The sequence below is a fragment of the Sinocyclocheilus grahami genome, unplaced genomic scaffold (genome assembly GCF_001515645.1).
Source record: "Sinocyclocheilus grahami isolate Dianchi unplaced genomic scaffold, SAMN03320097.WGS_v1.1 scaffold1517.1, whole genome shotgun sequence".
In the NCBI taxonomy this organism is placed as follows: Eukaryota; Metazoa; Chordata; class Actinopteri; order Cypriniformes; family Cyprinidae; genus Sinocyclocheilus; species Sinocyclocheilus grahami.
The window spans coordinates 196,033-223,535 of record NW_015506696.1 but is presented as its reverse complement, the minus strand read 5'-3'; the positions used below and the strand labels follow the sequence as shown (position 1 = coordinate 223,535).

The window sequence follows — 27,503 nt, the reverse complement described above, 5'->3', positions numbered from 1 at the left end:
TGAGCTAAATTACATATCAGAGGGTCAGGATAATTACGTTAATATTTCAGTTTTACATGGGTGATACTCACTTCTAAACTCGTGTGTTTAATATTGTAACCTTGTTTGTGCACAATGTACATTACTTGAAATTAGTGCTGTCAGTCGATTAAAACATTTACTAATTAATCGCACATTTTTTCCTAAAATTAATCGTGATTAATCCCACCTAACAATAACGTTTTTAATTATACTTTTATATTGCAATAATTTCACATTCAATCTTCAAATTAATGTAGAAAAAGCATAAAGTATATTTTTTAATATTTGTTTAATGCCATCTTTTTCATGACTGAAGTATCACTGATACCAACTGCATTAATTTTGTTCCTAATATTTAACCATTCAGCATTACAGTAGCCTATAAATGAGACTATAAATTTAATATTTATTAGACTTTAAAAATAACTTCGCTGTGGGCGAGATGCAGCAGTGGGGGTCGGTGATGGAGTGGGCCTCCGGAGCAATTTAAGTGAATTTAAAACAATCTTCACATAAACCCATTATAATAAATGTCATACAGCTACCTGTGCCCTTCAGCAAGAAAATATAGCCTAATTTAATAAAGTTATCAAACACTAAATTTTAAATTAAATAAAGATAAAGCTTAAAACTACAGAAGTTATTGATTTCCTCTTTTTAATTTTGTTCTTAACAGACTAATAGACATCACAGCAGCTGGTTATTAGGATATTTGACTGCTACTTTAAGAGCTGCCACTGCTGAACATGACGCAGATCTGACACTGCTTTAAACGTGACTCATAAATAATAAATACTTACATGCACAGCTTTAATCGCCTTTTTTGTAACTTCATGACTTAACTGACGACATAACTATGACATTGCATACTCAGTTTCATTTGGGTTTGAATATGATACAGCGCTTTATATAGCCTAATACTGCGCGCTGGCACATTTGTGCGGGCAATTGAAGAGCACGCACTACTAGCACAGTATAACGGCAGACAGGACAGGAAGATTCATTTTTACTGACATGGCCTGACAATATCTCATCTGAGCGCAGTTCACTGTTGTTCTACTGAAGTGGTTTCGTTACTTGTACCATTTCCGCATTCGTTTGACTCGCTCCTGGCGCTGAGGTGAAGTTGGAGTGCACGTCTGAAAAGTCTCCTGTTTGATGTGTTTGTAAAGACGCTCTGCGTCTCAAATAAACGCAATTCTTTTTCTAATTTTGACAGCACTACTTGAAATATTTACCTCTCCACTTTTCCTCATATCATAAACGGAATCACAGTTAGGAATAAACAAACACAGTTTAAGGATTCTTGTTTTGAAGGCTGTTTTCATTTCCCATTGCTTCTGTTCCTGTTTCCGGTGTTCATTTCCTGTCCTTGTTAGTTGCCATGGTTATTTATTACTCTTACCTGTGTTTTTTTTAGTTCATCATTCAGTATTGTACAGTGTATATATCTTGTCGGTTGTTGTTTTTGCATGCACTTTGTAAAGCTGTTGCATTTTATGTTTACCCCTGTTCGATTATTCTCTTCCTCATTTATTTGGATTACCCCTTTGGTTTATAACCCCTTTAAAATTAAGATAGTTAACAGACTTTTAATTTAAAACAAAAACATAGTAAGTACTGAAGGCCACGTTCACAGCAAAAGAATACGGTTGTCAGTCCTGTATTTGAGTCCTTAATATGGTTACGTTCACACACAGTTCGGTTATTTATGGGCATGACAACCGCATTCTGTAACCGAACTCACATCCGTAGATTTTCAGGACTCACAACCGCATTGTGACTGGACTAGTTGTCGTCACATCATACAGTGCGAGAGAGAGCTGCTCTGCCGCACAAACACACGTCTGCCCCTCCAGGGCAATATTTGAGGAACCCTGATCTACACTTACAAATAAAGGTGCTTCAAAAGGTTCTTCACAGCGATGTCATAGAAGAACCATTTTTGGTTCCACGAAGAACCATTCAGTCAAAGGTTCTTTAAAGAACCATCTCTTTCTTACCTTTTTGTAATCTGAAGAACCTTCTTTCACCACAAAGAACCTTTTGTGAAACAGAAAGGTTCTTGAGATGTTAAAGGTTCTTTATGGAACCATCTAGACAAAAAGGTTCTTCTATGGCATCGTGAAGCACCTTTATTTTTAAGAGTGTACCGTGTTTTCATGTGTGGTTTCGGTAACTTACAGTGACGGAGAAATTAAATTAAAATTAACTATTTTAAAAATTGTCCTGGCTCTTCCAAGCTCTATCATTGCAGTCAGCGGGTGTTGCAGTTGAACGGTCCACAAGTCGTCAAATAAAGCTCGCGCATCCAAAATAAAACATGCCTCACACGGCTCCGGGGGGTGAATAAAGGCCTCCCGTAGCGAATACATGTGTTTTTGTAAGAAAAATATCCTTAGTGCAAACGTAACAAACACTTGGCGGAAGTGACGAACTGTAAGCTTTGAATGCTTATATCTTCTAAATGTGAATTTTGTCACGGTTTTAGCGCACATTGCCTTATAAACTTAAGACGATCATATTGATACTAACACCCATAAAACTTTAATTTTGATTTCATGGAGACTTTAAGTTATCATGATCCATTTGAAAAAAATATATATTACATATTACTGAATAAATCTGTATATCAAATTATTTAATTTACAAGTGTATAGTAAATAGATTCTGACCTTTAAATCACAACAGATTCGTGATTTTATAACATCGATACTGCTTTATTCAGAAACGCAAGTATCTTAAAAAGTGCAATACGTGATGGTCTTCAGAAACATTGTTATGCTGGTTGAAAGTCTCTTCACGCCCCAATAGCAATCATCAGGGTAAGTGGTCAAATCGTTCAGAGCGTTTTGATTGACTTTCAATCCTGCCTGTCAAGGTATGTATTAGCATACCGCTGCACACCCGCTTGGCGCAGACGGGACACGTCATCAGACAGAGCGAGAATGGCAGACAAACATCAACAACCTGATTTTCCTTCCTGGTATTGTAGTACTTTTACTAACTGTGCTATAAAGTTCTCTCACCGGTTAATGATCGTCTGATCTGCGTGCCTATATGCGTTCAGGGGCGTGGCTTTGAACGGCAATTTTCAGGGAGGGTGGGATGTTAGCAGTTCAGTGCTATCAGGCTAAAGTTAACATTTTCCAAGATCTCCTACTGCACCTTTAATGAGATGTGCATTTTACTTAAATTTTATTACAAGTAGGCCAACAGCACCCACTAAGTAAATAAAAGGCCATACCGGTCGGACATTAGGACACGGGGAGGCTGCCGCTGCTGCACGAGCTAGAAACAGTTGACTCATGCACCGGACACATCATTCGGTTCATGCATTCTCCAATTAAATGCGGCGATGCAAAACAGTGAATCGCATTAAAAGTTTGCTTCATAACCACACTGCTGACGTGATTTTATCACTATCACACCCTGAGCACATGTGAGATACCCGTCTTATCGGCAAGGCATAGCTGCATATATTTTTTTAAATGGCCGATGCTTACATTAAGCCTTTATCGGCCGATTCCGATCATATCGTGCATCCCTAATTTAGAGTCCTGCTTTCAAATAACCCAACGAGTGAACATGATTGAAAAGTCCAAGTTAAGAACAGCCATTGCCCAAATAAACTGCATTTCAGCCATGGTGCAAGGAACTGAATCCAGACAAGACAAATAGAAACTCCTGAACAGTGTTTGTGTGAAGCTGAAAGTCCCAAACTTTTGCACTTTAATCCATAGAAACAGGCAACAAAAAGACTGACTGTATACAATTGTTTTATTTGATTCAAGTATCCTGTAGCCAGTACTGCAGCACAATTATTGACAGGGGGACGTATATGTAGTCTCAAACTGATCACCTGAAAAAGGACAAGAAATTACCTTTTGTATGCATGTAGAATTGCCTGTCTGATCAAACATACAACAAAAGATATAGGTAACAGCCAAGTGCAAGTCAAATGATGAAAGTGTACTTGTCTGATAGTAGTCATAAACATTGATGACTGCTGGCTTGAGGTTTTTCACTACAAGAACCTGTTTCAGTCGTATTGTGTAACTCATAGGGACACTTTTGGGAACCTGCGGAACAGAAGTGAAGAACAGCAGCACAGATGCACATACACATCATGTATGAGAGTGGCAGGTACAGAATATACCCAGTGTATGCAGTCTCTTACCTCTTTCAGATACACTAGGACATGATCCTCTCCAGTATCAACTCGCTCCACTAGTGGGACAAACGCATCGGGTGGAGTTCCAAGCTGTGAGGAAAAGACCATCGTGTAGATGCACAAATACATTTGAAGGAGCTTCAAACATCTTCGGATTCTACAAATCATCTTAAAACCCATACGGACCGGTGACGTATCTGCCGTGAAGCCAGACAGGAGTTTAATGTCCACGATCACCATGTTAGTACTTGCTTTTGCACCATTGAATCTGAATGAAGGGAAATAAAGAGGTTTAGCCAAAAGGAACAACTTCCCTTTTAAGAGCATTAGAGCCATAAACATGAGCTGATTTTAGGAAAGTCAAAGCTGCTCTTACTTCACTGTGAAGCTCAACAGGAGATTGGCTCCAAGCAGTTGGCAGTCTCCCTTCACCTTTGCCTCAACAGTCAGCATCCTGGCGAATTTAATAGGTGTCGGGATGTTGTAGAAACACGCAAGCTATGATTGCAAAGCAAAACAAGGAGAATTAGGATGAGCACAACAGAAACAGAAATAAATGAGGTGAAGATACAGACCTGCACCGACACACAGGTGGAGCCCTTCGCGTTAACACTGTATTTGCCTGGAACATTCTTCAGTGGCTTCTCCTGATACAGCAGCCTGTTGTCCCGATTCACGTCAAAGCTATAAGAGTCTCCTCCTACCACCGAGGACTGTACGGTGACTGTGCTGGAGCCCTCCAAGCGGAACACTTCAGCGGCGTACACTGACAGAGCATGAAGAGCCACCACAGTGTCCTATACACAAAAAAAAAAAAAAAAATATTTCACACACACTGCTGCTTGAAAGTTTGTGAACCCTTTAGAATTTTTTATATTCCGTATTTATGACCCAAAACATTAGATTTTCACAAGTCCTGAAAGGTAACAGAGAACCCAGTAAAACAAATGAGACAAAACCATGTACTTTGGATCATTTTTCTCAATCAATAAAAGAGTGTCACAAATCTGCAAGTTGCAAAAGTAAGTCAATCTTTGCTTTCAGTATCTTTTGTGACCCCATTTTGCAGCAATAACCGCAGCAAAACTTTTCTTGTAACTGCTGATCAGTCCTGCACAACGACTTGTAGGAATATTAGCTCAGTCCTCAGTACAGAATCACTTCAAATTGTGATGTTGGTGGGTCCCCTTCAATGAACTGCTTGCTTCAGATCCTTCCACAACATTTCAACTGGATTAAGGTCCGGACTTTGACTCGACCATTCCAAAACATTACATTTTTTTAACCATTCTTTGTTGTCTTGCTGCATAACCCACTTTCTCTCAACACTCAGTTCTCGGACAGATGTCCTGATATTTTCCTTTAGAATTCGCTGGTATATTTCAGAATTCATTGTTCTATCAGTGATGGCAAGCCGTCCTGGTCCAGATACATCAAAACAGGCCCAAACCTTGATATTATCAGCTGCATCACCACGTTTCACAGATTGGACAAGGTTCTTCTGCTGGAATGCAGGGTGTTCTTTTCTTCAAACGTAACACTTCTCATTTAAACCAAAATGTTCCTTTTTGGTCTCATCTGTCCATTACACCTTTCTTCAATAGTCCTCTGGTGTGTCCACATGATCTTTATCAAACTGCAGATGGGCAGCAATGTTCTTATTGAAGAGCAGAGGCTTTCTCCTTGCAACTCTGCCATGCACACCATGGTTGTTCAGTGTTCTCCTGATGATGGACTCCTGAGTATTAGCCAATGTGAGAAAGACCTTTAGTTGCTTAGTTACCCTGGGGGTCCTTTACAACCTCGCAGACCATTACACGTCTTGCTTTTGGAGGGATCTTTGTTGGTCGGCCACTCCTAGGGAGGGTAACAGTGGTCATTTATACACAATCTGTCTGCCTGTGGATTTGTGGAGACCAAACTCTATAGAGATGGTTTTGTAACCTTTTCCAGCCTGATGAACAACACCAACTCTTTCTGAGGTCCTCGGAGATCTCCTTTGTTTGTGCCATGATTCACTTCCACAAGCATGATCAAACTTTGACAGACATCTGTTCTCTAAATAAATAAATAAATAAAAAGAGCAGGCAATGACACCTGATGGACTCTAAATTCACATTCAAATTAACAGTTAAGGTCCTTGCACACCGAGTCCGAAATGTTCATATGAGTTTTTTTTCCATTTTTTTTTCATATTCATACTTTATGAAAATGCTTACTACAGATGCGAAAACGCAGAAAATCGAACTTGGTCCGACATTTTTTATGATGAAAAGTTTTGGGCGCAGTGTGTAAACGTGACTGACACAATGTAAAGTCATATTTATTTTTTAACTTGAAAATTTCAGACTCAGTGTGCAAAGACCTTTAATTCTAGAGATGCACATACTTTTGCCACTCACAGATATGCATTATTGGATCATTTTCCTGAATAAATAAGTGACAAAATATTTTGTCTCATTTGTTTGATTGGGTTCTCCTGGTCTACTTTCAAGACTCATGCAAAAAAAAAGTTTTGGGTCATAATTATTGAGAAATACAGAAACGGGTTCACAAACTTTCAAGCAGCACTGTATGCAATTAAACACACCACTCGTATATGGAGGATTGCACTCATGTTTGGTGGTCAGAGTCACCTGGGTGGAGGAAAAGCCTCCATAGGGATTCTGCTTGACCACAAGCCAGTTGACAATGCGGTTAGCATAGCTCAGAGCAGCTGTCATGAGAGGCTGTACAGACAGAACCGCTAGCAGCACATATGAGCTGATCTCCACTGCCAGAGTATCACCAGATGAAGTCTGAGACCAGTGGAGCTTAGTGCCTTAAGATGAGATGGAGGCAAGAAAGTTGATGCCAAAGAACCTGATGAACATTTCAAACAAGAGTCTGATAAATCTCACCTTCAGAAATGGCACGGTTGTCCAGAATAGTTAAAAGCTGTGATCGAGTGCTGGTCTCTCCAACCAGACTGAAAGTGTAGGCAAGCAGAGCAGTGGCGTAAGTGTTTTCCAGGTTCCCAAAGACAGATCTTAAGCACAACAGAGCGCTGGTGATGACAGGATCCTGAAATCAAACAGATGTCAGACTACATCCAGAACGGGAAGGTCATTTACAAGGAGCTTGTACAACTTCTAGTGACATTTTTACCGTGACAGGGACGTCTAGTTCAAGCAGTGACGCAGTGATGTATGCAGTCATGGTTACGTTATCATCAACCCCACCCTAAAATATACCAGTATATTGATTTAGAAGAACGTCTGGGCCCTTGAATCTATAGGTTACAGCACATTTGTAGAAACATGTGACCACCTTCATTTCATAGTGGTACAGAGTTCCCTGCTGCACGAAACAGCCGTCTGAACCCTGCTTGCTGATCAACCAATCCTTTGCACTCCGAAGGACATTTGGATCGATGAAGATGAAACGCCTCGCTAGGCCAAAAGATCTCAGGACAAAGGCAGTCAACCTGGTCATGGAGGAAATTTCTTGACAAACTGAACGTACAAACTTGGTGCTACAACGGACGACACACAAGACTAGAAGAACAGCAAGAAACTAACCATGTGTTCGATTCGTCATAACCAAATGTGCTGTATGATCCGTCACGGTGCCTATAGTTCAGTTGTCCTTGATATCCTATTCAGGTCAAAGACCACATGAGAAAATAGTCTGACATCACGGGAAGAGAAGAACGGAACGTCCTTGGGATTTAATCTCCCAAGTAAAAAAAAAAAAACTGATCATCATCCACACCTCTCTGAAGGTAACCCTTGGCGGTCTCTTGGATGGCTGTGGTGAGCTGTGCCGTGACTTCCAGGTACTGTAGGATGTAAATATTGGGAACAAGAGCACCCATATTTTGTTCTCCACAGCCATATGGCATCCGTAACAATCCATCCAGATTCTTCAGTGCACGACCCATTATGTCCCCTACAAGAGGAAGAGACACAAGAGGTCAAGCCAAAAACCCAAATCAAAAGCCCAAGTTATTCTGCTGAATGTCACAGTGTTTGCTTCCCCTCAATTAATCACTTTACCAATGACTGAAATGGAGCATCTGGCTGATCCCTGGATCACATTTGCAGGAAACGCCTGTGTCACATCTTCTGAAATGACACTTGCTACAGACCAAACAGAACGAATCAAAACACAGAACGCTAGGCTACTGTTTGATGGTACAGAAAGAACGTATTGAGGAAATCACTGAGTGCAAACAAACCCGTTGGGCACAGTAACCAACTCTGGGTGATGGTCCTTTCTACTCCTTCAGCCTACAAAAGCAAAAAACACCTCATCAGTAAAAGCACAATGAGCGCCATTATCCAGAAAGCTGGTGAAAACCCACAGACCAAGACAAGAAGACTTCGAGTGACTATGTCAATGCGTCCTCTCGTTGGCACAGTCACAACCTCATTACCACACAGAGTCTGGGATTGTTCAGCCTGAGCACTGACAGTCACATTTACAGCTCCTACAGTACAGACAGGAAGGGAGTTAGGATACATGACATTTTAATTGCTTCTCTTGATTAAGCATAATAAAAAAAACAAAAAAAAAACACGTATTTGCCCACTGGTTATTTATCCTGAAAGCACCAGTTTTGCTTCCTTCTCTTGGTGCGCAGTTTGGTGTGACTAAACCTTCTCAGTGATGAACTGTAATAGATCTAAACATAGATAGCAACTGTATTGTTTGCTATAGAGGTTATGTCTATTTTAACAGCCAGTCACAATATAAAGTCTTTGTTTTAATAGAAAAACCATGAAAATAATTTGGAATTGTTAGAGTTAATTATGAATTTTGCTCTTTTAGCTTTTGAGAGAAGCTTGTTTTACTAGATTTCGTAATGTATAGAGTGTGTTAATTTATATGAATTATAATCAGACTAAATAAAATAAATAAGGAAACTAGATTATCAAATAAACCAAGCTTACGAGTTGTCATTCTGTTGATTTGTGCTTACATCAATAATGCAATAATTCAGATGAAATGTAAAAATCTCAAATGACAATAATCAGGATAATCAGTTTAACCATTATCATAGTGAGTAACACCGCAAACACTTGGCCCGGACAAGAGACGTGGATCAAACCAGAGGACACTGCTACTCCTGCAGCACTCGCCAATAATTTCTAATTTTCCCACACCCACCATCTGACTGGAAGAGGTGGAGGTACTGGTCTGCTTATCTCTAATGATTGGAAATGTATTCCTTTACCTTCCCTGGCTTTTAACAGCTCCTTTGAAAATCACATTCAGTCGCTATTACCCACCCTTTTAAAATCCATTTTGTAGTTGTTTGTCAACCCCCAGGACCACAAGGTAACTTCTTGGATGAATTTGATGTTCTGCTCTCAACCGTTCCTGAGGATCGTACTTCCCTAGTTATGCTTGGAGACTTCAACATCCACCTAGATAATCCTCAGGCTGCAGATTTCCACACGCTTGCCTCTTTTGATCTCAAGAGAGTGTTAACTACGGCTACTCACAAATCAGGCAACCAACTGGACCTTATTTACACATGACACTGCTCATTTGCTGGTTACTCCACTGCACACCTTGGATCACTTCCTCCTCACTCTTAACCTCAACATGGTTCCCGACACAACCCATACCCCTCCACATGTCATCTTTTGACGTAACCTACGCTCAATCTCACCCTCCCAGCAATCTGCTATGGTTTCATCTTCGCTTCCTCCCACCTGAACAGTTAGCATCTCTTGATGCTAACAGTGCTACTGATACTTTCTGCTCCACTCTTACATCTCGTTTAGACACCGTCTGCCCCTTGTCCTACAGGCCAGCCCATACCACCCCTTCTGCCCCTTGGCTGTCTGATGTTCTCCGCGAACATCATTCTAAACTCAGGGCTGCTGAAAGGGTATGGCGCAAATAAAAAAAAATCCTACTGACCTTAATGTGTATCAGTCACTCCCTCTCTTCCTTCTCTGCTAATGTCTCCACTGCTAAAAGGGCATACCATCATAACAAAATTAACAATTCGTCTAACTCTTGCATGCTCTTTAAAACATTCTCCTGCCTCCTTTGTCCTCCGCCTCCCCCTCCTTCATCAACTCTAACAGCTGACAACTTTTCAACGTTCTTCATTAATAAAAATAAAACCATCAATGCACAATTTTCCACACCACAATCGGTCAAGCACATCTTATCAGCAAACATACACTCATTCACATCCTTCTCTTCACTCTCAGAAGGCAGAAGTCTCCAAACTCATCCTTTCTAATCATCCTACTATTGTCCGCTTGATCCTATTCCATCTCATCTCCTTCAAGTAATTTCTCCTGCAGTTGTACGTGCACTCACTCACATCATTAACACATCCTTCACACTGGTGTTTTTCCCTCAGCATTTAGACATAACCCCACTACTTAAGAAACCCACCCTTAGTCTGTAAACCCTCTTTTAGAGAAATACAGACTGGTTTCCCTTCTTCCATTCAGTGCAAAAACACTTGAACAAGCTGTGGTCCACCAAGTCTCTGCCTTTCTCACACAGAACAACCTCCTCGACAGCAACCAGTCTGGTTTCAGAAGTGGACATTCAAGAGAGACAGCCTTGCTCTCAGTTGTTGAAGCCATAAGACTGGCAAGAGCGGATTCCAAATCTTCAATACTTATCTTGCTGGATCTGTCCACTGCTTTTGACACGGTTGACCATTAGATCCTCCAGTCAACCTTACTGGCAAAGGGAATCTCAGGAACCACACTCCAGTAGTTTGAGTCTTACCTCTCAGATAGGTCCTTCAAAGTATCTTGGAGAGGTGAGCTATCCAAGTCGCAACATCTAACTACTGGGGTGCCTCAGGGCTCAGTTCTTGGACCACTTCTCTTCTCTGTCTACATGGCATCACTAGGTTCGGTCATTCAGAAACATGGCTTTTTATATCACTGCTGTGTTGATTACACTTAACTCTACCTCTCGTTCCATCCTGATGATCCGACGATAGCTGCTCGCATCTCAGCTTGTCTAACAGAAATTTCTTTCTGGATGAAGGACCATCACCTTCAACTAAACCTTGCCAAGACGAAACTATGGGTTTTATTGAACTACAAGCAGTTCTATCACAATTTCACCATCCAGTTAGGCACATCAACCATAACTCCTTCAAAAACAGCCAGAAACCTTGGCGTTATGATTGATGATCAGCTGAATTTCTCAGGCCACATTGCTAAAACTGCCCGGTCCTGCAGATTTGCTTTATTCAACATCAAGAAGATCAGGACCTTTCTTTCGGAACATGCTTCACAACTCCTTGTTCAAGCTCTTGTTCCGTCCAGGCTGGACTATTGCAATGCTCTCTTTGCAGGTCTTCCAACCAGTTCTATCAAACATTTACAATTAATCCAGAACACGGCAGCAAGACTAATTTTTAAATGAGCCAAAAAGAATGCATGTCACACCTCTGTTCATCAATTTGCACTGGCTACCAATAGCTGCTTGCATAAATGTTTTAATGCCTTAATGTTTGCCTACAAAACCACCACTGGCTCTGCACCCCTTTACCTAAATTAATTACTGCAGACTTATGTGCCTCTAGAAGATTGCGTTCTGCAAGTGAACGTTGCTTTATTGTGCCATCCCAAAGGAGGCACAAAATCACTTTCACAGACTTTTAAATTTAATGTTCCCTCCTGGTGGAACAACCTGCCCAACTCAGAGCAGCGGAGTCCTTAGCCATCTTTAAGAATCGGCTAAAAACACATCTCTTCCATCTTTATTTGACAAAACCACCACTGGCTCTGCACCCCTTTACCTAAATTAATTACTGCAGACTTATGTGCCTCTAGAAGATTGCGTTCTGCAAGTGAACGTTGCTTTATTGTGCCATCCCAAAGGAGGCACAAAATCACTTTCACAGACTTTTAAATTTAATGTTCCCTCCTGGTGGAACAACCTGCCCAACTCAGAGCAGCGGAGTCCTTAGCCATCTTGGCTAAAAGGCTAAAAACACATCTCTTCCATCTTTATTTGACTTCTAACCCACTCTCTATTCTAATTCTATTCTTTAAAAAAAAAAAAAAAAAAAAAAAAAACTAACACTGGCTTTTCTAATCTTTTGTTATTCTATTGGTTTAATTTTTTTTTATTATACAATTAACAAAAGCACAAAAGGCCTCTAACACTAGCTTGATCTATTATTTTTCTATTCTATCGGTTTTCTTTTTATTTATGATATAATTAAAAAAATATTGCAACATGTATTGCATTAAGCTAACTGAGACTTGTTATAGCACTTGCATATCATTGCTCTTTTGTGGATTTAGATTGCTTCCATTGTCCTCATTTGTAAGTCGCTTTGGATAAAAGTGCCTGTTAAATGACTAAATGTAAACGTAATGTAAATATAAACACTTCAATATGGAGAGAGACCGATGGTCCAAAACTGACCGAGAACAGAAGCTGAGAGAATCCATTTAAAGGACTTTCTTCCATTGGAACAGAGACAGGATGAATACAGATCATTAAATGGTCTCAGAGTGAAGGCCAAGGATTGAGTTGGAGTTACTTTAGCCTGCCAAAGAAAATCATTAATACACATTGAGCAAAGACACCGGGATCTTCTCTATACAGATCCATTATAAATAAACCCAGACCATGATGCACTTGGACAGATAGTTGAAGACGGTGGCCTTCAGCTCAAATGACTCCCCACGGATGATGGAGTATGGCAGAGAAAGCTCCAGAAAGAAGGGCTGGAAGACCATCAGTGAAACCGGAGGAGCCAAACCGAAACCTTTGGAGGACAAACAGAACGCCCCTGTCTCCCATTTGGTGATGGTGTCAGGAACCTTGAGAGGAACCCGTGTGGACCCAGAGTCTCTGAAGAAAGAACACCAGAAAACAGAAATAAGGGGTAAAAAGAGGACAAGAAAGGTAAAAACTGTGCACAATTCATGACAAAGATATGCTTCACTAACCCCACTTGAGCAAGCTGCCATATCCAAGTTTCTGGAAAATAAGTCCTGACCGTTAGGTCAAAAGAGGAAGAGGAACTGCTCTCGCCTCCACTCTCTGCTACTGGAGCAGCAGCCATTGCATCCACCGCAAAGGGCTGCATTTCAAATTTCACTGAAAAGACATTAAAGCTACAAATTCCTGCTTTTTTGTATGCACTTCAGTTCTCAAGCCTCAATGGCACCTCTTGTTGCATTTATTTAGACTTTTAGATCAAGTGGAATAACCCAAGTTTTCATTGAAAGAACCATCTAAATGCATAGACCTACTTTTGGGGAAGCTGCGATAATACTTCATGCCTTTGTACCTCAGGCACTCAGGTTCTCGTACATTCAGATTTGTTGCGAGCTTCATCCCCACGCTCTGCCAGAGCAGCAAGCCAAAACAAGATGCATTTTAAATAATGTAGTTTGTAGTATTCAGTGACTACATGGTCATGAATGATTTTCTACCCTGAAACTTGTATAGGCATGATCAATAGGAACAGCTCGACGGAGTCGAAAACTCAAACACTCCTGTTCATCGTTAACGCTGTATGGGTAACCTGATGCAGATCGTATCGGGAGCATGTTGAAAACCTGGAACCATGAAACAATAGTGATGGTGTCACACATCTCTGGAAAATTGCTTAACTAAACGCACTGTTTATTCCCCATTTACGTATTACATTTTTATTTTTAATCAGAAGCTCATTCGGATTGGTCTGTTATGGTCAATGTAGAATAATTGTATTGAGTAGAATATAACTGAATTGAGAACATTACACAAGTTCATAAAGTCACGGTTTTAAAGGGGATATCAGATGCAAAAGCCCACTTTACATGGTGTTTGAACATAAATGTGTGTTAGCAGTGTGTACACACAAACACCCTATAAATGACAAAAATCCACCTAGTGCTTTTTTTTTATCCCAAAAAAAAAAAAACATTAGCACTTTCTCAGATCAAGCCATTCTCAGATTCTGGCCTGGGGGCCGTTTCATAAAACTAGTTTAACAAATAAGCCAGGCTTATTTCAGTTATTCTGACTTAATTTGGTTTCTGAAAGCAAAATTACCATAGCTCAAGCTTTGTCATGGTGCCAACTTATGCTGGGAAACTAACCTGGTCCGGAGCAGGCTAACCGTCAGGCTAAGAGGAGTTCTTCTAACACTGACCAATAGGAACGCAGTGATATTACCACTGACTCTTACACATACAACTAGTTGACTTCATTATTAGTCCAAAAATAAAAGGATACAGAAAATGCAACTTTAAAAAAAAAAATCTACAACCAACTGTATTTAATGTATTGTGCCCAAAATTTTATGACTTTTTAAAAAAAAAAGGTATATAAAAACATTTAAACATAGTTGCTACTTGCACATTCAGTTGATCAGCAGTTTCTAGCTATGCAGACTTTATCTCTGTAGCGTCTGGACCAAACAGACACAATTTTATGTTGACTAGTTTAAGTGTTTACGTAGTTAATAAAGTCTTACTTGTATCACACTTGACGTTGTTCATTGTTTGCTCATAACTGGAGTCCCTAATCATGCAGATTTATGCTACAGGCTCTGTGTAGAATTGTACAGTAAGAAAGTTATTTCCCTTAACCAGGAAATTAACGTTCTTAGAATTGACAGACAGTTGACCCTGAGAGGTCAAGTAAATATCTACAGCAGATCTAAATATATCCAATTAATTATAACTAGTTGCGATTAATTATTCATATCTCCCCATGAGCTGATTCGCTACATCTCGGATTTTATGACAGCTGTACCTTTTATGGTTATTAGTAGAACATTACAATCTAAAATTGCTCTTTAAAAGCATGAAAAACACTAAATTAAAAGTTAAAATTAAAATAAAAATAGAAATCAGACTACATTTTAACTGATAAGAGGAACACACATTTAACTCATTTGAGCTAGTAGGGCTGTATTAGCCAGCTTATATTTGATTTACAGTTACTTCTATCATAAAAATACACATATGTAGGATTAAAATTCTACATGTCACATTTGTGACAACAAATATTCTAGCAGAATGTAAGTTTTATTCTGCTCTGCCTGTGTTGTGCGCAGCAGCGCTCATTTGCTCGCTTAAAAGCCTCGTCCACTCCTGACAGCAAAATGGATATTTGCATGACTTTCTAACATTTTCAGATGAAAAATATACCCGTGACGTGTCAGTTATGCACTGAGGAAAACATGTTTGTCATGGTGGATCGATTTGATCCATGATCGACATTAAGGGCTGCTTAAGAATAAGCGTGCACATCAAATTATCCCGACTCATTGAACCTGGATCGAATTAGTGAGATTGCGTGAACTTAAATTGTCGTTTATGAAACCGCTTTAGTCCCGATTGATTTGTTAGGTTATTTCAAGTCAGGTTTTGGACTTTAATCCCTGCTTTTCTTAGCGTCTTTTATGAAACAGCCCCCAGATGTGTCACACAGGCCAAGGCCCCTCCCACGACTATTGACTGACAAGGCCGTTTTAGCACAGACCTGCCCTGAGTGAGCGGTCAACAGTCCGCCATTGTTATGATGCCGGAGCAGGAGCAGACAAGAATGTCTCACAAGCGATTGAGGTGTTTTGTTGTTGGAAGTAATAATAATAATAATAAACATAACAGTAGTCATTTACTCCCGACATCTGAGCCGCCGAAGATGCAGTGGATTACCTTTGTTTTTGAAGGGAATGTGTCCCCCGATCTGCCTAAATGCATCTATTTTCCGCGGCTGAAGTTTACAGTCTCTCAGAGAACTGCTCATCACCCCACAGAAAAGAGGGGTGGGGTGAGCAGAGCTCATTAGCATTTAAAGGGACATGCACCGAAACAGGTCGCTGTGAACAGAGCCGTTTTTGACAGGGTAAAAAGGGTTGTTTTACACTACCATTGAGAAATATTAACTAAAGTATGTTATAGACTTTTCATAAATGTATGTTATAGAATCATTTCAACTTGTGGAAAATGGGCATCTGATGTCCCCTTTAAATGTAACAGCCACATCATAACTCAAATCCTAAAGCTGAACCTGGATGTCAAATAAAGTCCAACAGGAAAATGAAACCAACGGGACATGGATACCATTTCAGCACTCAGACGTCTTCCTGGCTCCATGATCAGGATGCTCTGATCTACAGCGCTGAGGCCACACAAGGATCCTGCTTGGGCAGAAACAGTCAAAGTGTTTTTCTCGTCAGGAACGGCAGTAGCTGGAGAGAACTGCAGAGACACCTGGAACAAGAACCAGCTCACATGCTGTAGGAAAAGTTACTGTACCCCACATAGGAAAACGAGATGCTACTGCACATAATACCTGGTTTTGGAAACACATTTCGGTGTCAAAAACCACACTACCAACAACTACATTCTCACTGGGCAGAACACAGAAAGCCAGAATTTGCACAACTGATGCCAAATCACCACCCACAGACAGCTGGAATGACATGGTGCCACTCGTGATGCTATTAGAAGCCCTCACTTGAACCTTCTTAAACCCATGAAGAAAAATCACTGCTCTGGACAAGACCTGAAAGACAGAGAGAGAGAGACACACACTGGTGCATATGACAGGTGTCATACAAAAAAAAAAAAAAAAAAAAAAAAAAAAAACTACAAAACTGGTGCCCACTAACCATATAGACGATGTCAGCATCGAAGTTGCCAGTTTCACCAACAAAAGAATACTTAATGGTCACTGGATAAGTGGTGCCACATTTCAATGGTTGCTCAAGCTTCACTATAGACAGTTCACTGAAGGCTGGGTTGTTGGGAGTAGCAGGTTGGAGATGTTGAACAACTCTTGTATCTGAACTGAAGTACGGCGATTTGGAACTATAAGAATCCACTGGAGTTGCACTTGCCTGAAGAACAATGAATGGAATTTGATTATTTTGAGAGAAGTCTTCATTTAAAAATCAGAGAAAGAACAAATCGTACCACCAGATTAAGATCAGCTTTACGGAGATCAGCAGTGTTAAAGGACAACGTGGCCAGTCCGTTCTGGTTTGTAGTCAGATTCAACAGCAGTTCGTTGGGCCAGCTGGAACCATCCAGCAGATACACCACTTTGCTCACAATTGGAGTCCCATTGAAAAAAGATGCAGAGATCTACTGGGAAAGACCATGGTTAGGAAAGGTAACCAATGTGAAGGCTTCTGTAACAAGTGAAACTTTTACTTGCCTTTCCCATAATCGTTGATCCAGGTTCAAAGAACTCTGGGAGCTCTACAAAGGTGATCTTGCCAACTTCAAACGTAATGGACACGTTTGTGGACTTTGACATGACTACGTCTTGGAGGAAAAAGAAACGGCACAAACATGAAGGCACCAAATAAACATGTTAACCTGCTTCAAATAAGCTAATAGCTCACTAACCCGTTGCCTCCTCAGTGACATTCACATTAACAAGAAGGGAATTTTGCATATTATTCTCAAATTTGGAGTTGAAAAACACAGATGTACTGAAGGTAAGGGAGGCACAGCCCGTGGCATTCATCTGGTAGCAGAATAAAGACAGTCATATTTAAAGTAAAGCACATGTGGAAGAAAAACCCTACTCGGTACAGCAGTTGTCACACCTTAATGGATTTATATAGGCATTGACGAGTCAAACCAGGAACCTCATCATATGGAAATGGCTCACGGCACACTTCCACCAATGCTTGACCTGGTACAGGTTGGTCATATGTGTATCTGGGAAGATGTTACATAGAACGAGATCAAGAAACTAACAACCACAAGACGAATTCAAGGAAATAAGCACTTACTTGGCACAAGCCTCAACTTTCAGTCCCACATCTCCAACACTGTACATCTGCGGTGCAGTTAAGGTGACCTCAAACTTGGGTAAAACTAAACCAGAAATTAATACTTTAATAAAGACCTCAGATTTGTTTTCAGCTCTACCAGTTGCACATTTTATGTGGTGACCTACCATATTTTTTCACCTCAAAAACCTGTGAGATCATTCGGTCACCAATAAAAGCACTCAGCGTGTACATCCCTATCTGAGCCTCTGTGTTTAACTCATGAGAAAGCTGCAAAATCCACCTTGTTGAGGAAACATTTGTCCATTGACCAATCCGATTATTATGATTGTCCTATTAACAAAAAAACAAAAGCAGCTCAGAAATATAACAAATCTAAAAAAAAAATATGCAGAGAATGTAGAAATAAAACCATCCAAAGGCTTGCTTCGGAGCAAACTCTCACCTCCACCACCACAAGACTGTACTGCAAGACACAAACACAGAAATATTAGACATTTAAAATCACATACATGCTGATGAAGCAACATGAGGTTTGTGCATCTAAAAATAACCTGCAACTAGGGATGTTCAATTCGGTTATTTTTCCTAACCAACGCTCGTTAACCGACAAGATTATTTTAAGTTAGAATTGAATTAAATTAGAAATAAGTGTCTGGGACCCATTAAAAATACTAACATTTGTTTCCCAGAGATTAATTTTACACGTGCAAAAAGCAGCAAACAACAGAACATGAGGATTCACACGATCATCAAATCACACCACACACCTGCAGCGCTTCTGCCAGCGGAAAAAAATAAAGCTAGGCTGTGTGTGTATATATATATATATATATATATATATATACACACACACACACACACACACACACACACAAAACGAATAAATAGGCCTATATGAGAAACTTCTTTTTACTTAATTAAGAACATGAAAGAAAAACTGTGCAACAAGAACCTAAAGAACAAGTAGCCTATATGAATCTGTGTATCATTCGATCATTCGTTTTTTGATTTAATATTGAAAGTAGAAAAATGAGAAAACAGCTCCTTTTTCGTTTTTTTTTTCCAAAAAACGAGAATTCAGCTTAAATTTTCGTTTATGGGTGGAAAAATTAATAAACCGCTTGAATATTCGATTTCTACATGTGGGCGGGAATTAAACGCCCCTTTCTGCTGATTGGTCAGCCGAAGATCAAACCGTGCCATCATCAGTTCTTCCGCAGTATCATGCAGCAGAATAATAGTCCTCCACTGCAGTTGTACGGATTAACCGATTTTATCAATTTCATATTTTTCTCATCAAACAGACTAATGAATAGCTCGACACAACTCGTACCGGGGCAGAGTCTAGACAGGTCTTTCTTCTGTGTAGACCAGCGGTTCTTAAAGTGATAGGGGTCCAAGAAATAATTTGCTATAGCCTAAAAAATGTCCAGACTGTAAAGTCGCTTTTTTTATCATGATACATAGGCCTACTGTGATTTATATGATGCATTTAATGCTTATATGAAGCCTTTTAAAAGACGAGTATTCGCTGTGGGTCATGTTTGTGGCATGCGCCAGAAAGATGCTCAAGGAGACCGAGACGCGCTAAAGCAGCGCATTCTGTTCTTCTCTTTATTTTTTTTAAAGGCATGACATTCTGTAGTTATTTTGTACGTAACAATTAAATACACATTTTACCATACACTTATAAATGGGAGTATTAAGTTATTTCCTCTCGATGGGGAAAAAAAAAATCAGAGTGATCATCAATCAGTACTCAATATTAACTTAAACTGCTTTAAATATGACTGCTGCTTATTTCCTGTGCACTTCAATACTGGTCTGCGCTTGCCTGCTTATGAAGTTTATTTAGGCTAACCCATCACAATTTATTGGAACTGTGTGAACTAGTGACTACTCACCTTAAATGCTGTTCTCACAGCTCACGCCGCGCACAAGTGCATATCCTTTAGAGATCAATTATAATAAAGCACAAGACTACATTAATATAACTCTAACAGAAGGCTAATATCTGCTGTTCTCCGGTTGTCAGTCAGAATGACAGTACTTGCGTGAACATAGGCCTATATATATCCAAGCCAATTTATTATTCTTTCCTTTTTGTCTTAGTTTAAAATATTTATTTTGAAACAAATTAATAAAAAATAAAAAAAATAATAAAAAAAAAATACTGGGTGAGCAGGGTAGGCTATGACAGCCGTCATATAATACCCTGCCATGCCCAGCTGATACAAAGAATAGAATTTATATATACACAGAAGAAAGCCCTGTCTAGACTCTGCCCCAGTATGAGTTGTGTCCAGCTATTCATTAGCCTGTTTGATGAAAAAAAGATTAAATGTAGTTGCAATAAATGCGTTAAGAATCCGTACAACTGCAGCAGTGGAGGACTATTATTCTACTGCGGGGATTCTGCAGAAGAACTGATGATGGCACGGTTTGATCTTCGGCTGACCAATCAGCAGAAAGGGGCGTTTAATCCCCACCCACATGTAGAAATCAAATACTGAAAAAATGAAAAGGGAGCCGTTTTCTAATTTTCCTACTTACAATATGAAATCAAAAAACGAATGATCGAATGATACACGGATTTATATGCAGAGTTTCGGTTCATTTTTGTGCTGCGCGAAAGGAAACCAGACGGCAGAAAGCGGCATCCTATTTTTCTTTAGGCTTATTTTACGAAAGCACAAAGATTAGTTTTTATTGTGAATGTACACAAATAAAGGCAAACCTTTTACAATTCCGATTATCTTTAGGACTAAAAGGAGTGGTTTCTTCCACTGTTAGAAGGAAAAACTCAAGTGATTGTGCCGGCGCCGCATGCGCGCACACACAGTTAAGCTTTGCTACCTTGACAATGCAGCCTGTTTATTATCATAATAAAATAGTCAGTCAGACAGACATACTGAGGAAAAAATAAATTAGTAAGATCTGTTAAGCAGTCAAGTGTTATCACAGTACCGCCGTGTTATGCAAAACATTTAGTTTTACGTGGATATTGGAATGCGAGTGAAGGCCTACATAATAGATAATATTCTGGCATTCAAATACGTCGCGAATATGGAAACATTTGATTGTCGAACGAGAGACCCAATGTTGGTTTCAGTTGTGTTTTAGCCTAAATTAATTAGTTAACTGATTGTATTAATCGGTCAATTCTTACGGTCGATTAACCGGTTAAACCATTAAAATGAACATCCCTACCTGCAACCTTATACATCATTAAAAAATATATATTTTTTAATCACCGAATATGAGAACTTACCATTTGATCAAGAGGCACAAATTTGGTATTCATAGTCACAACTCTGAAATTCACTGCAAAAGGGAAATGCAGATTAACACTCCCAACTATTACATAATGCAATGGAACATTTAGAAAGTGTAACAAATGCTACAAGTTCAGCTGACTAAATATTCATCCAAGGGTCATTTGTAGCTCACCAGTTTGTCCTGGATTGTAGATGGGTTTGTCAGTTTGGATGAAGGTCAAAGGCAGGTAATGTTTGAACATGACTTTCCTCTCTTCTATCATTTTGAAAACCCTCCCTTGAACTACCACCCTCAGTTTCTGCACCACTTCTCCATCTACTCGAGGAGCCTGTAGAGAACCATGTTGTTAGCACAAAAACCAGACAAAAATGCTGCATATTCCACATGACAGACCTGGAAACTAAAGCAGTGGTGAAACTCTGCTGAAGATCTCTGCTGCACAAGTTGTGTAGTCTGGTTTTTGTGATCAAGCAGAGAAACGGTCAATGTGAGACTCTCATTGGGTTTCAGAAGACTTGCACACAATTTGGCATCAGAGCTGGACTCGATCACTGCAGGAAATGTCACCAAGAAGGATCTGTGGAAACATCAGTAGTTTAGTTTCAGAAGCTATGATTTGGCAACGAATGGAACCATTTAACGGTTTATGGTTTCAATACAGCCAATTAATCAAGTTGTAAAATAGCATGGAATTTTGTTCACTGACGTACAATGTTAATACCTATATGAAGTTCACAGCTGGGTTGGTATACATATGTTTGGCATCTTTCCAAAGGCCTGTTCAGAAACAATAACTATAAACTAAAGATAACTATGATAAGATTCCACACCAACTGATGATTTAAAAAAAAAAAAAAAAAACTTCTGAAATGGATTCCAATTACATTGTTCCTCTGTTGAGGTGTGGACTATTCTCTTGGCGTAAATGGCCAAGATGTTAACGCCACATAAAATGACTCACCTGAACCCAGCTTGTGGTGTATGAATGGCGGTCCGATTTATATTACCACAGTTAAAGTACACTATAGTGAACTCTTTTAACCTTATGAGTGGTACTTTCAATAAAACATTGGATACTGGTTTGCAAAAGGTGTTTTAATGCATGTAACGTTACACAGTTTTGACCAGCATGCATCACACGTGAGGCTTCACAATGAATCATTTTGCAAAGCAATTGGTTCAACTGATTCAAAGCTTATTTTTTCCCCACACTTAAAGGGATAGTTCACCCAAAAATTTTAAATCGGTCATCAATTACTCAACCTTGGGGCTGGGCGATATGGGCAAAAAATTAATCTGTATTTTTTGGCCAATTTGCGATATACATCTCGGTATTTTCAAAAAAAAAAAAATCTGTATATATCACTTACCGCCCAATGTTGTCCAACAACAAAACATATTAAAGGCTATGAAAACAAAGTGAATGTAACCATGTAAGCCTTTATATTATGTGTCTCTGTCATAGCATATGACAGGCAGAGCCACTTAAATATACAAAACTTTAAACTATGTCCTACCAGTTTTTAAAGGCCTTAATATGAAGCTTGTCACATGTTTAGAACAAACTGGATTATGCACTTTCTCCACAGCAGCTCAGTCTGTGTCCTCTGTTATATTTTCAGATGCGCTCGTATCAAACTACTTTATATCCATATAAACAGTATTGCCTTATATCGAATCTCTTATAAAGAAAATATAGATATATCAATCGGTCATCAATTACTCAACCTTGGGGCTGGGCGATATGGGCAAAAAATTAATCTGTATTTTTTGGCCAATTTGCGATATACATCTCGGTATTTTCAAAAAAAAAAAAATCTGTATATATCACTTACCGCCCAATGTTGTCCAACAACAAAACATATTAAAGGCTATGAAAACAAAGTGAATGTAACCATGTAAGCCTTTATATTATGTGTCTGTCAGAGCATATGACAGGCAGAGCCACTTAAATATACAAAACTTTAAACTATGTCCTACCAGTTTTTAAAGGCCTTAATATGAAGCTTGTCACATGTTTAGAACAAACTGGATTATGCACTTTCTCCACAGCAGCTCAGTCTGTGTCCTCTGTTATATTTTCAGATGCGCTCGTATCAAACTACTTTATATCCATATATTTATATCCAAACAGTATTGCCTTATATCGAATCTCTTATAAAGAAAATATAGATATATCAACCCAGTCTCGCCCAGCCCTACCCACCCTCATGCCGTTCCAAACCTGTAAGACCTCGGAACACAAATTAGGATATTTTGATGAAATCCGAGAGTTTTCTGACCCTCCATAGACAGCAAGGATACTACCCCGTTCGAGATCCAGAACATCGACAAAACAATCCATATGTCAACTGTAATTTTATGGAGTTACAGGAATACTTAGTGTGCAAACAAACAAATAAACTTACAGGATTGCTAAAATTGTGCAGTGTGTAGATGGCTTTATGGGTTTGGAAGACATGAGGGTGATGACAGAATTTTTGGCTGAACTCTCCCTTTAAAAGAAGAGCTTTATATTTCAATCTATAAAATGCAATTCTATCAGAAGAAACCAGACAGCAGGACGCTTCTAATCACTTCAAAACCCATTTACTCACGGTCCAGATCTCTGTCCACCAACAGCAAAGATAAAAAGAGCTAAAACAAGCCCTTTCCAAACACAAATCTCCATCACAGCCATGTAAACCAATCATCCAAATATAGACGCAAATCAGAGGTTTCTTTCAGAAACCATACAAAACTTATGTTTAGATCTGTCTTCCAGCGATGTTCAGCTGATATTAAAACCTTCTTAATTATCGGAAACAAGCAAGCAGGGGACACGAGTTAAGATCACAATAAAATACTTGCAATCAATGGCTGGGTTCGAAACTGCACACTCAATAAGTAGGCTGTTAAGTACTTAACGAGCACTCTACCATAGACATTTATGTCTATGTAATCTACAGCCAAATCTTGTTAAGCATGAATGTGATCCGGACATCACCTGCCATATGTTAACGTTGTCATGTGACTTACGACTTTACAAGAGCAACAACTGAAAAGATATGAACAGGTTTAATTCATCTATCTGTAAATATTTAGATGTTGATGGAATTTGCTCATCTTGTGGTCTTGTTGAAGAAACAGCTGCCCTTTTATTGTGATTGTAGTATAACCAATACATTTTGGGTGGATTTAAGTTATCCTTAAACATATTATATTTTATTACGAAAACCCAAAATCGTTGTCTTTTAAATATGATTGTGATTGTAGTATAACCAATACATTTTGGGTGGATTTAAGTTATCCTTAAACATATATTTTATTACGAAAACCCAAAATCGTTGTCTTTTAAATATATTGTTCATTTATTTATTTTGTGTGCAAAAGTTTTCATCCATAAGCAAAACTGGCTTAAATCTTTGTTTTCCTCTTTTTCTTGTTGAATTTAACTCTCTTTGTTTCATCCTCTTATACTTATAATTAACAACAAAAACAAATGTGATTTTTTGATGCAATATGACTATGAATATTCAAATATATTTAACCTTATTGTGCCATTTTTCTGTGTATATAATCTCATACTATGATGTATGCAAACCCATTACATTTGTTTTTTGTCATTATGATTGTTCATTGTTAAAGATACTACTACCATCTTTCCCTGAGCTTATGATTCAGCTGCTCAATACTGCATTTAATGTTGAGGTAGTTGCTGATGTGTTAACTCACTTTTTTCCAACACAAATATTCCTCATTTTCTCAACAGTAATAATGGACAAATAAAACAGACAACTTATGTTTAATTACTTTATGTAGATTTGTTTATTTACATTACTTACATTCAACTAAAGTAAGCGGTGTGTTGACAACAGTGCTCTACATAATAGCACACATACATCACTCCGATATCTATTTCATGTCTATTAGATGTGCTCATCTGCAATTCCTTTAGAATATTTTCCTGTCAGATATTAAACAGACATTTAGTAATTGTCTTTAAGATGTATATGGTTTATGTAAATCCACTTTGGAGATGTGCATGTGCTTACTGGAGCTCCCCTGTTCGCTATACATAATAAAACTTGTTTTTTTTTTCAGAAAAATCCCAAATATACTATACTGTGTAGCATCTTTACACCTTCAGCAATTCTCACATTTGTAAACACCCTCGTGGCTGTTCTCCGCCCTGTTCGATGATGACGTATCCTCTCGCACGGGCTTCTGGGAAAGAAAAGTGTCCATCAGATGAACACTTCAGAATCTGGGGCCTGTTTCATAAAACAAGTTACCAAACAAGCCAGGTTTATTGCAGTTATTCAGACTTATTTTGAACCAAATCAACTGACAATAAGCCAGACTAACTGAAATAACCCTGGCTTGTTTGGTAAACTTGTTTTATGAAACAGTCCCCTGGACTGATGCAGGAAGACATCCAGGGATTTCTCGCCTTCTCTTTTATTAATACTGAGGATTCAAACTTATTCACTTGTCTACTGCCTTTTGCCTACTATATAGTAGGGAAGTATGCGGTTTCGAACACAGGATTTTTACAGCACCATAAGTGTGTCCCATCAGGTAATAAAAAGTTCGACACACACTTGTGGTCTTCATGCTCACTTGAACACTTGGGCCAAATACAGGAAATGCATCATAAGTGCTCAAGTGCAAAGGCCGCAAGTGTGGGTATTTGGACAAGGCAAATGTGTTGTGTTTTAAAGCCATACTAGATGGAGCAATTAACGGACAACATTAATTTCAGGTTGGAGGTTAATTATTGAAATTAACAAGCTTAATTAATTCCACCCAGCAATGAAGAGTGTTTAAATGTCGCTGCCATTAGTGCAGCTGATTGAGAGTAGCTGTAGAGCTTCTTGCAGTTCTGCAGGATTTCTGAAAGAGGCATCTGATTTGCTTTTAGTCTTAGATAATCACTCTTGACTATGAAGGAGATTTGTGTTTGGAAAAGGCTAATTTTAGCCCTTTTCTTCTTTGCTATTGATGGCCCAAGATCAGGACCATAAGTAAATGGGCTTAGAAGTGAAGAAAACATGTCCTTTCTTTTTTAGCATGATTCCTTATAGTTTGTGTACCCGTCAACAAAATTAGATTGTATTTCAAAATGTATTTATATAGTTATCTTCCTGTTACTCTACTCTATATCTTAGAGTGCAATTCTAAATTATTTTCTTTTCTTTTTGGGGCAGTTTCCCAGACAGATATTAAGCCTAGTACTAGACTAAAATGGCCCTTTAAACCAGATTAACAGAAATCTGCTTTCTCTGTCATGGTTTTAAATAGTCCCAGACTTAGTCTAGTCCAGAATTTAGTAGGCTGATTTCCTGGAAGAAGACTAGAGCTACTTCAGGACTAAATTCAGGCTTAAATTAAACCTACCAGGCGGCAGGTTTAACTTCAGATTAACATTGTGTTTCTAATCTTTATATATCAAAATTATTGGCACCCTTGGTAGATATGAACAAAGAAGCCTTTGAAAATAAATCTGCACTGTTAATCATTTGGATCTTTTATTTAAAAAATCCCAAAACCCTAACCTTTCATTGAAGTAAAATGGAAGGAAAGGGAAATCTCATTATGAAAGAATTATTTTTCTGTAATACACATTGGCCACAATTAATGGCACCCTTTTATTCAATACGTTTTGCAACCTCCTTTTGCCAGTTTAACAGCTACGAGTCTCTCTTATAATGCCTGATGAGTTTGGAGAACACCTGACAAGAGATCAGAGACCATTCCTTTATACACGATCTCTCCAGACCCTTTAGATGCATCGCTCAATGTTGATACTCTCTCCTCTTCAGTTTACTATAGGGTTCAGGTCAGGGAACAGGGGAACGCTTTGTGTTCAGTGACCCATTTTTGTGTTGATTTTTAAGGTCCTTTTGGATCATTGTTCTGTTGGAAGATCCAACCATGGCCCATTGTAAGGCTTTCTGAACCCAAGACTCAACTATTTTCTGCAATTATACAGCCATGATCCTTGGAGAGTCTTTGGCCTCTCCACGTCCATCATCCTCACGTTGCATTTAAGACAATATAGACCCAGACAATCAGGGCCGCATTAAGACCTCACTGGGCCCTGGGGCTATGACTTACTGCAGGGCCCCCATCACAATAATTAATTACATATATATAATAAATAGGATTTTTATGCTACCAATTTTGATGCACTGAAATTTCATAATTCGTGTTACCAATTTCAATATCACAAAAAAACCTAAAAATACTAGCTCAAGTAAATCCAAGCTTACTGAACAAATAAACAAATTATAATAGCACAAAGAT

The 27,503-nt window shown here is 38.9% G+C and overlaps 1 protein-coding gene across 1 annotated transcript; it reads right to left on the bottom strand.

Annotated features, from left to right (window-relative positions):
• Positions 1-3,789: 3,789 nt before the first annotated feature.
• LOC107570879 (alpha-2-macroglobulin-like) lies at positions 3,790-24,019 on the bottom strand. The gene is made up of 34 exons (XM_016257162.1): positions 23,813-24,019; positions 21,609-21,792; positions 21,387-21,543; positions 21,208-21,260; positions 18,379-18,399; positions 18,101-18,266; positions 17,934-18,018; positions 17,745-17,859; positions 17,542-17,662; positions 17,348-17,457; positions 17,104-17,274; positions 16,800-17,027; positions 16,481-16,693; positions 16,249-16,398; positions 13,624-13,749; positions 13,441-13,534; positions 13,135-13,285; positions 12,811-13,036; positions 12,605-12,728; positions 8,545-8,666; positions 8,415-8,466; positions 8,233-8,316; positions 7,949-8,125; positions 7,756-7,831; positions 7,505-7,661; positions 7,343-7,417; positions 7,096-7,258; positions 6,832-7,016; positions 4,771-4,992; positions 4,572-4,693; positions 4,382-4,463; positions 4,202-4,285; positions 3,998-4,103; positions 3,790-3,883 (listed from the first exon to the last, which is right to left on the bottom strand). The coding sequence occupies exons 1-34, from the start codon at positions 23,893-23,895 to the stop codon at positions 3,843-3,845; spliced, it is 4,326 nt and encodes a 1,441-aa protein (XP_016112648.1). The 5' UTR covers positions 23,896-24,019; the 3' UTR covers positions 3,790-3,842.
• Between the last annotated feature and the right edge of the window lie 3,484 nt (positions 24,020-27,503).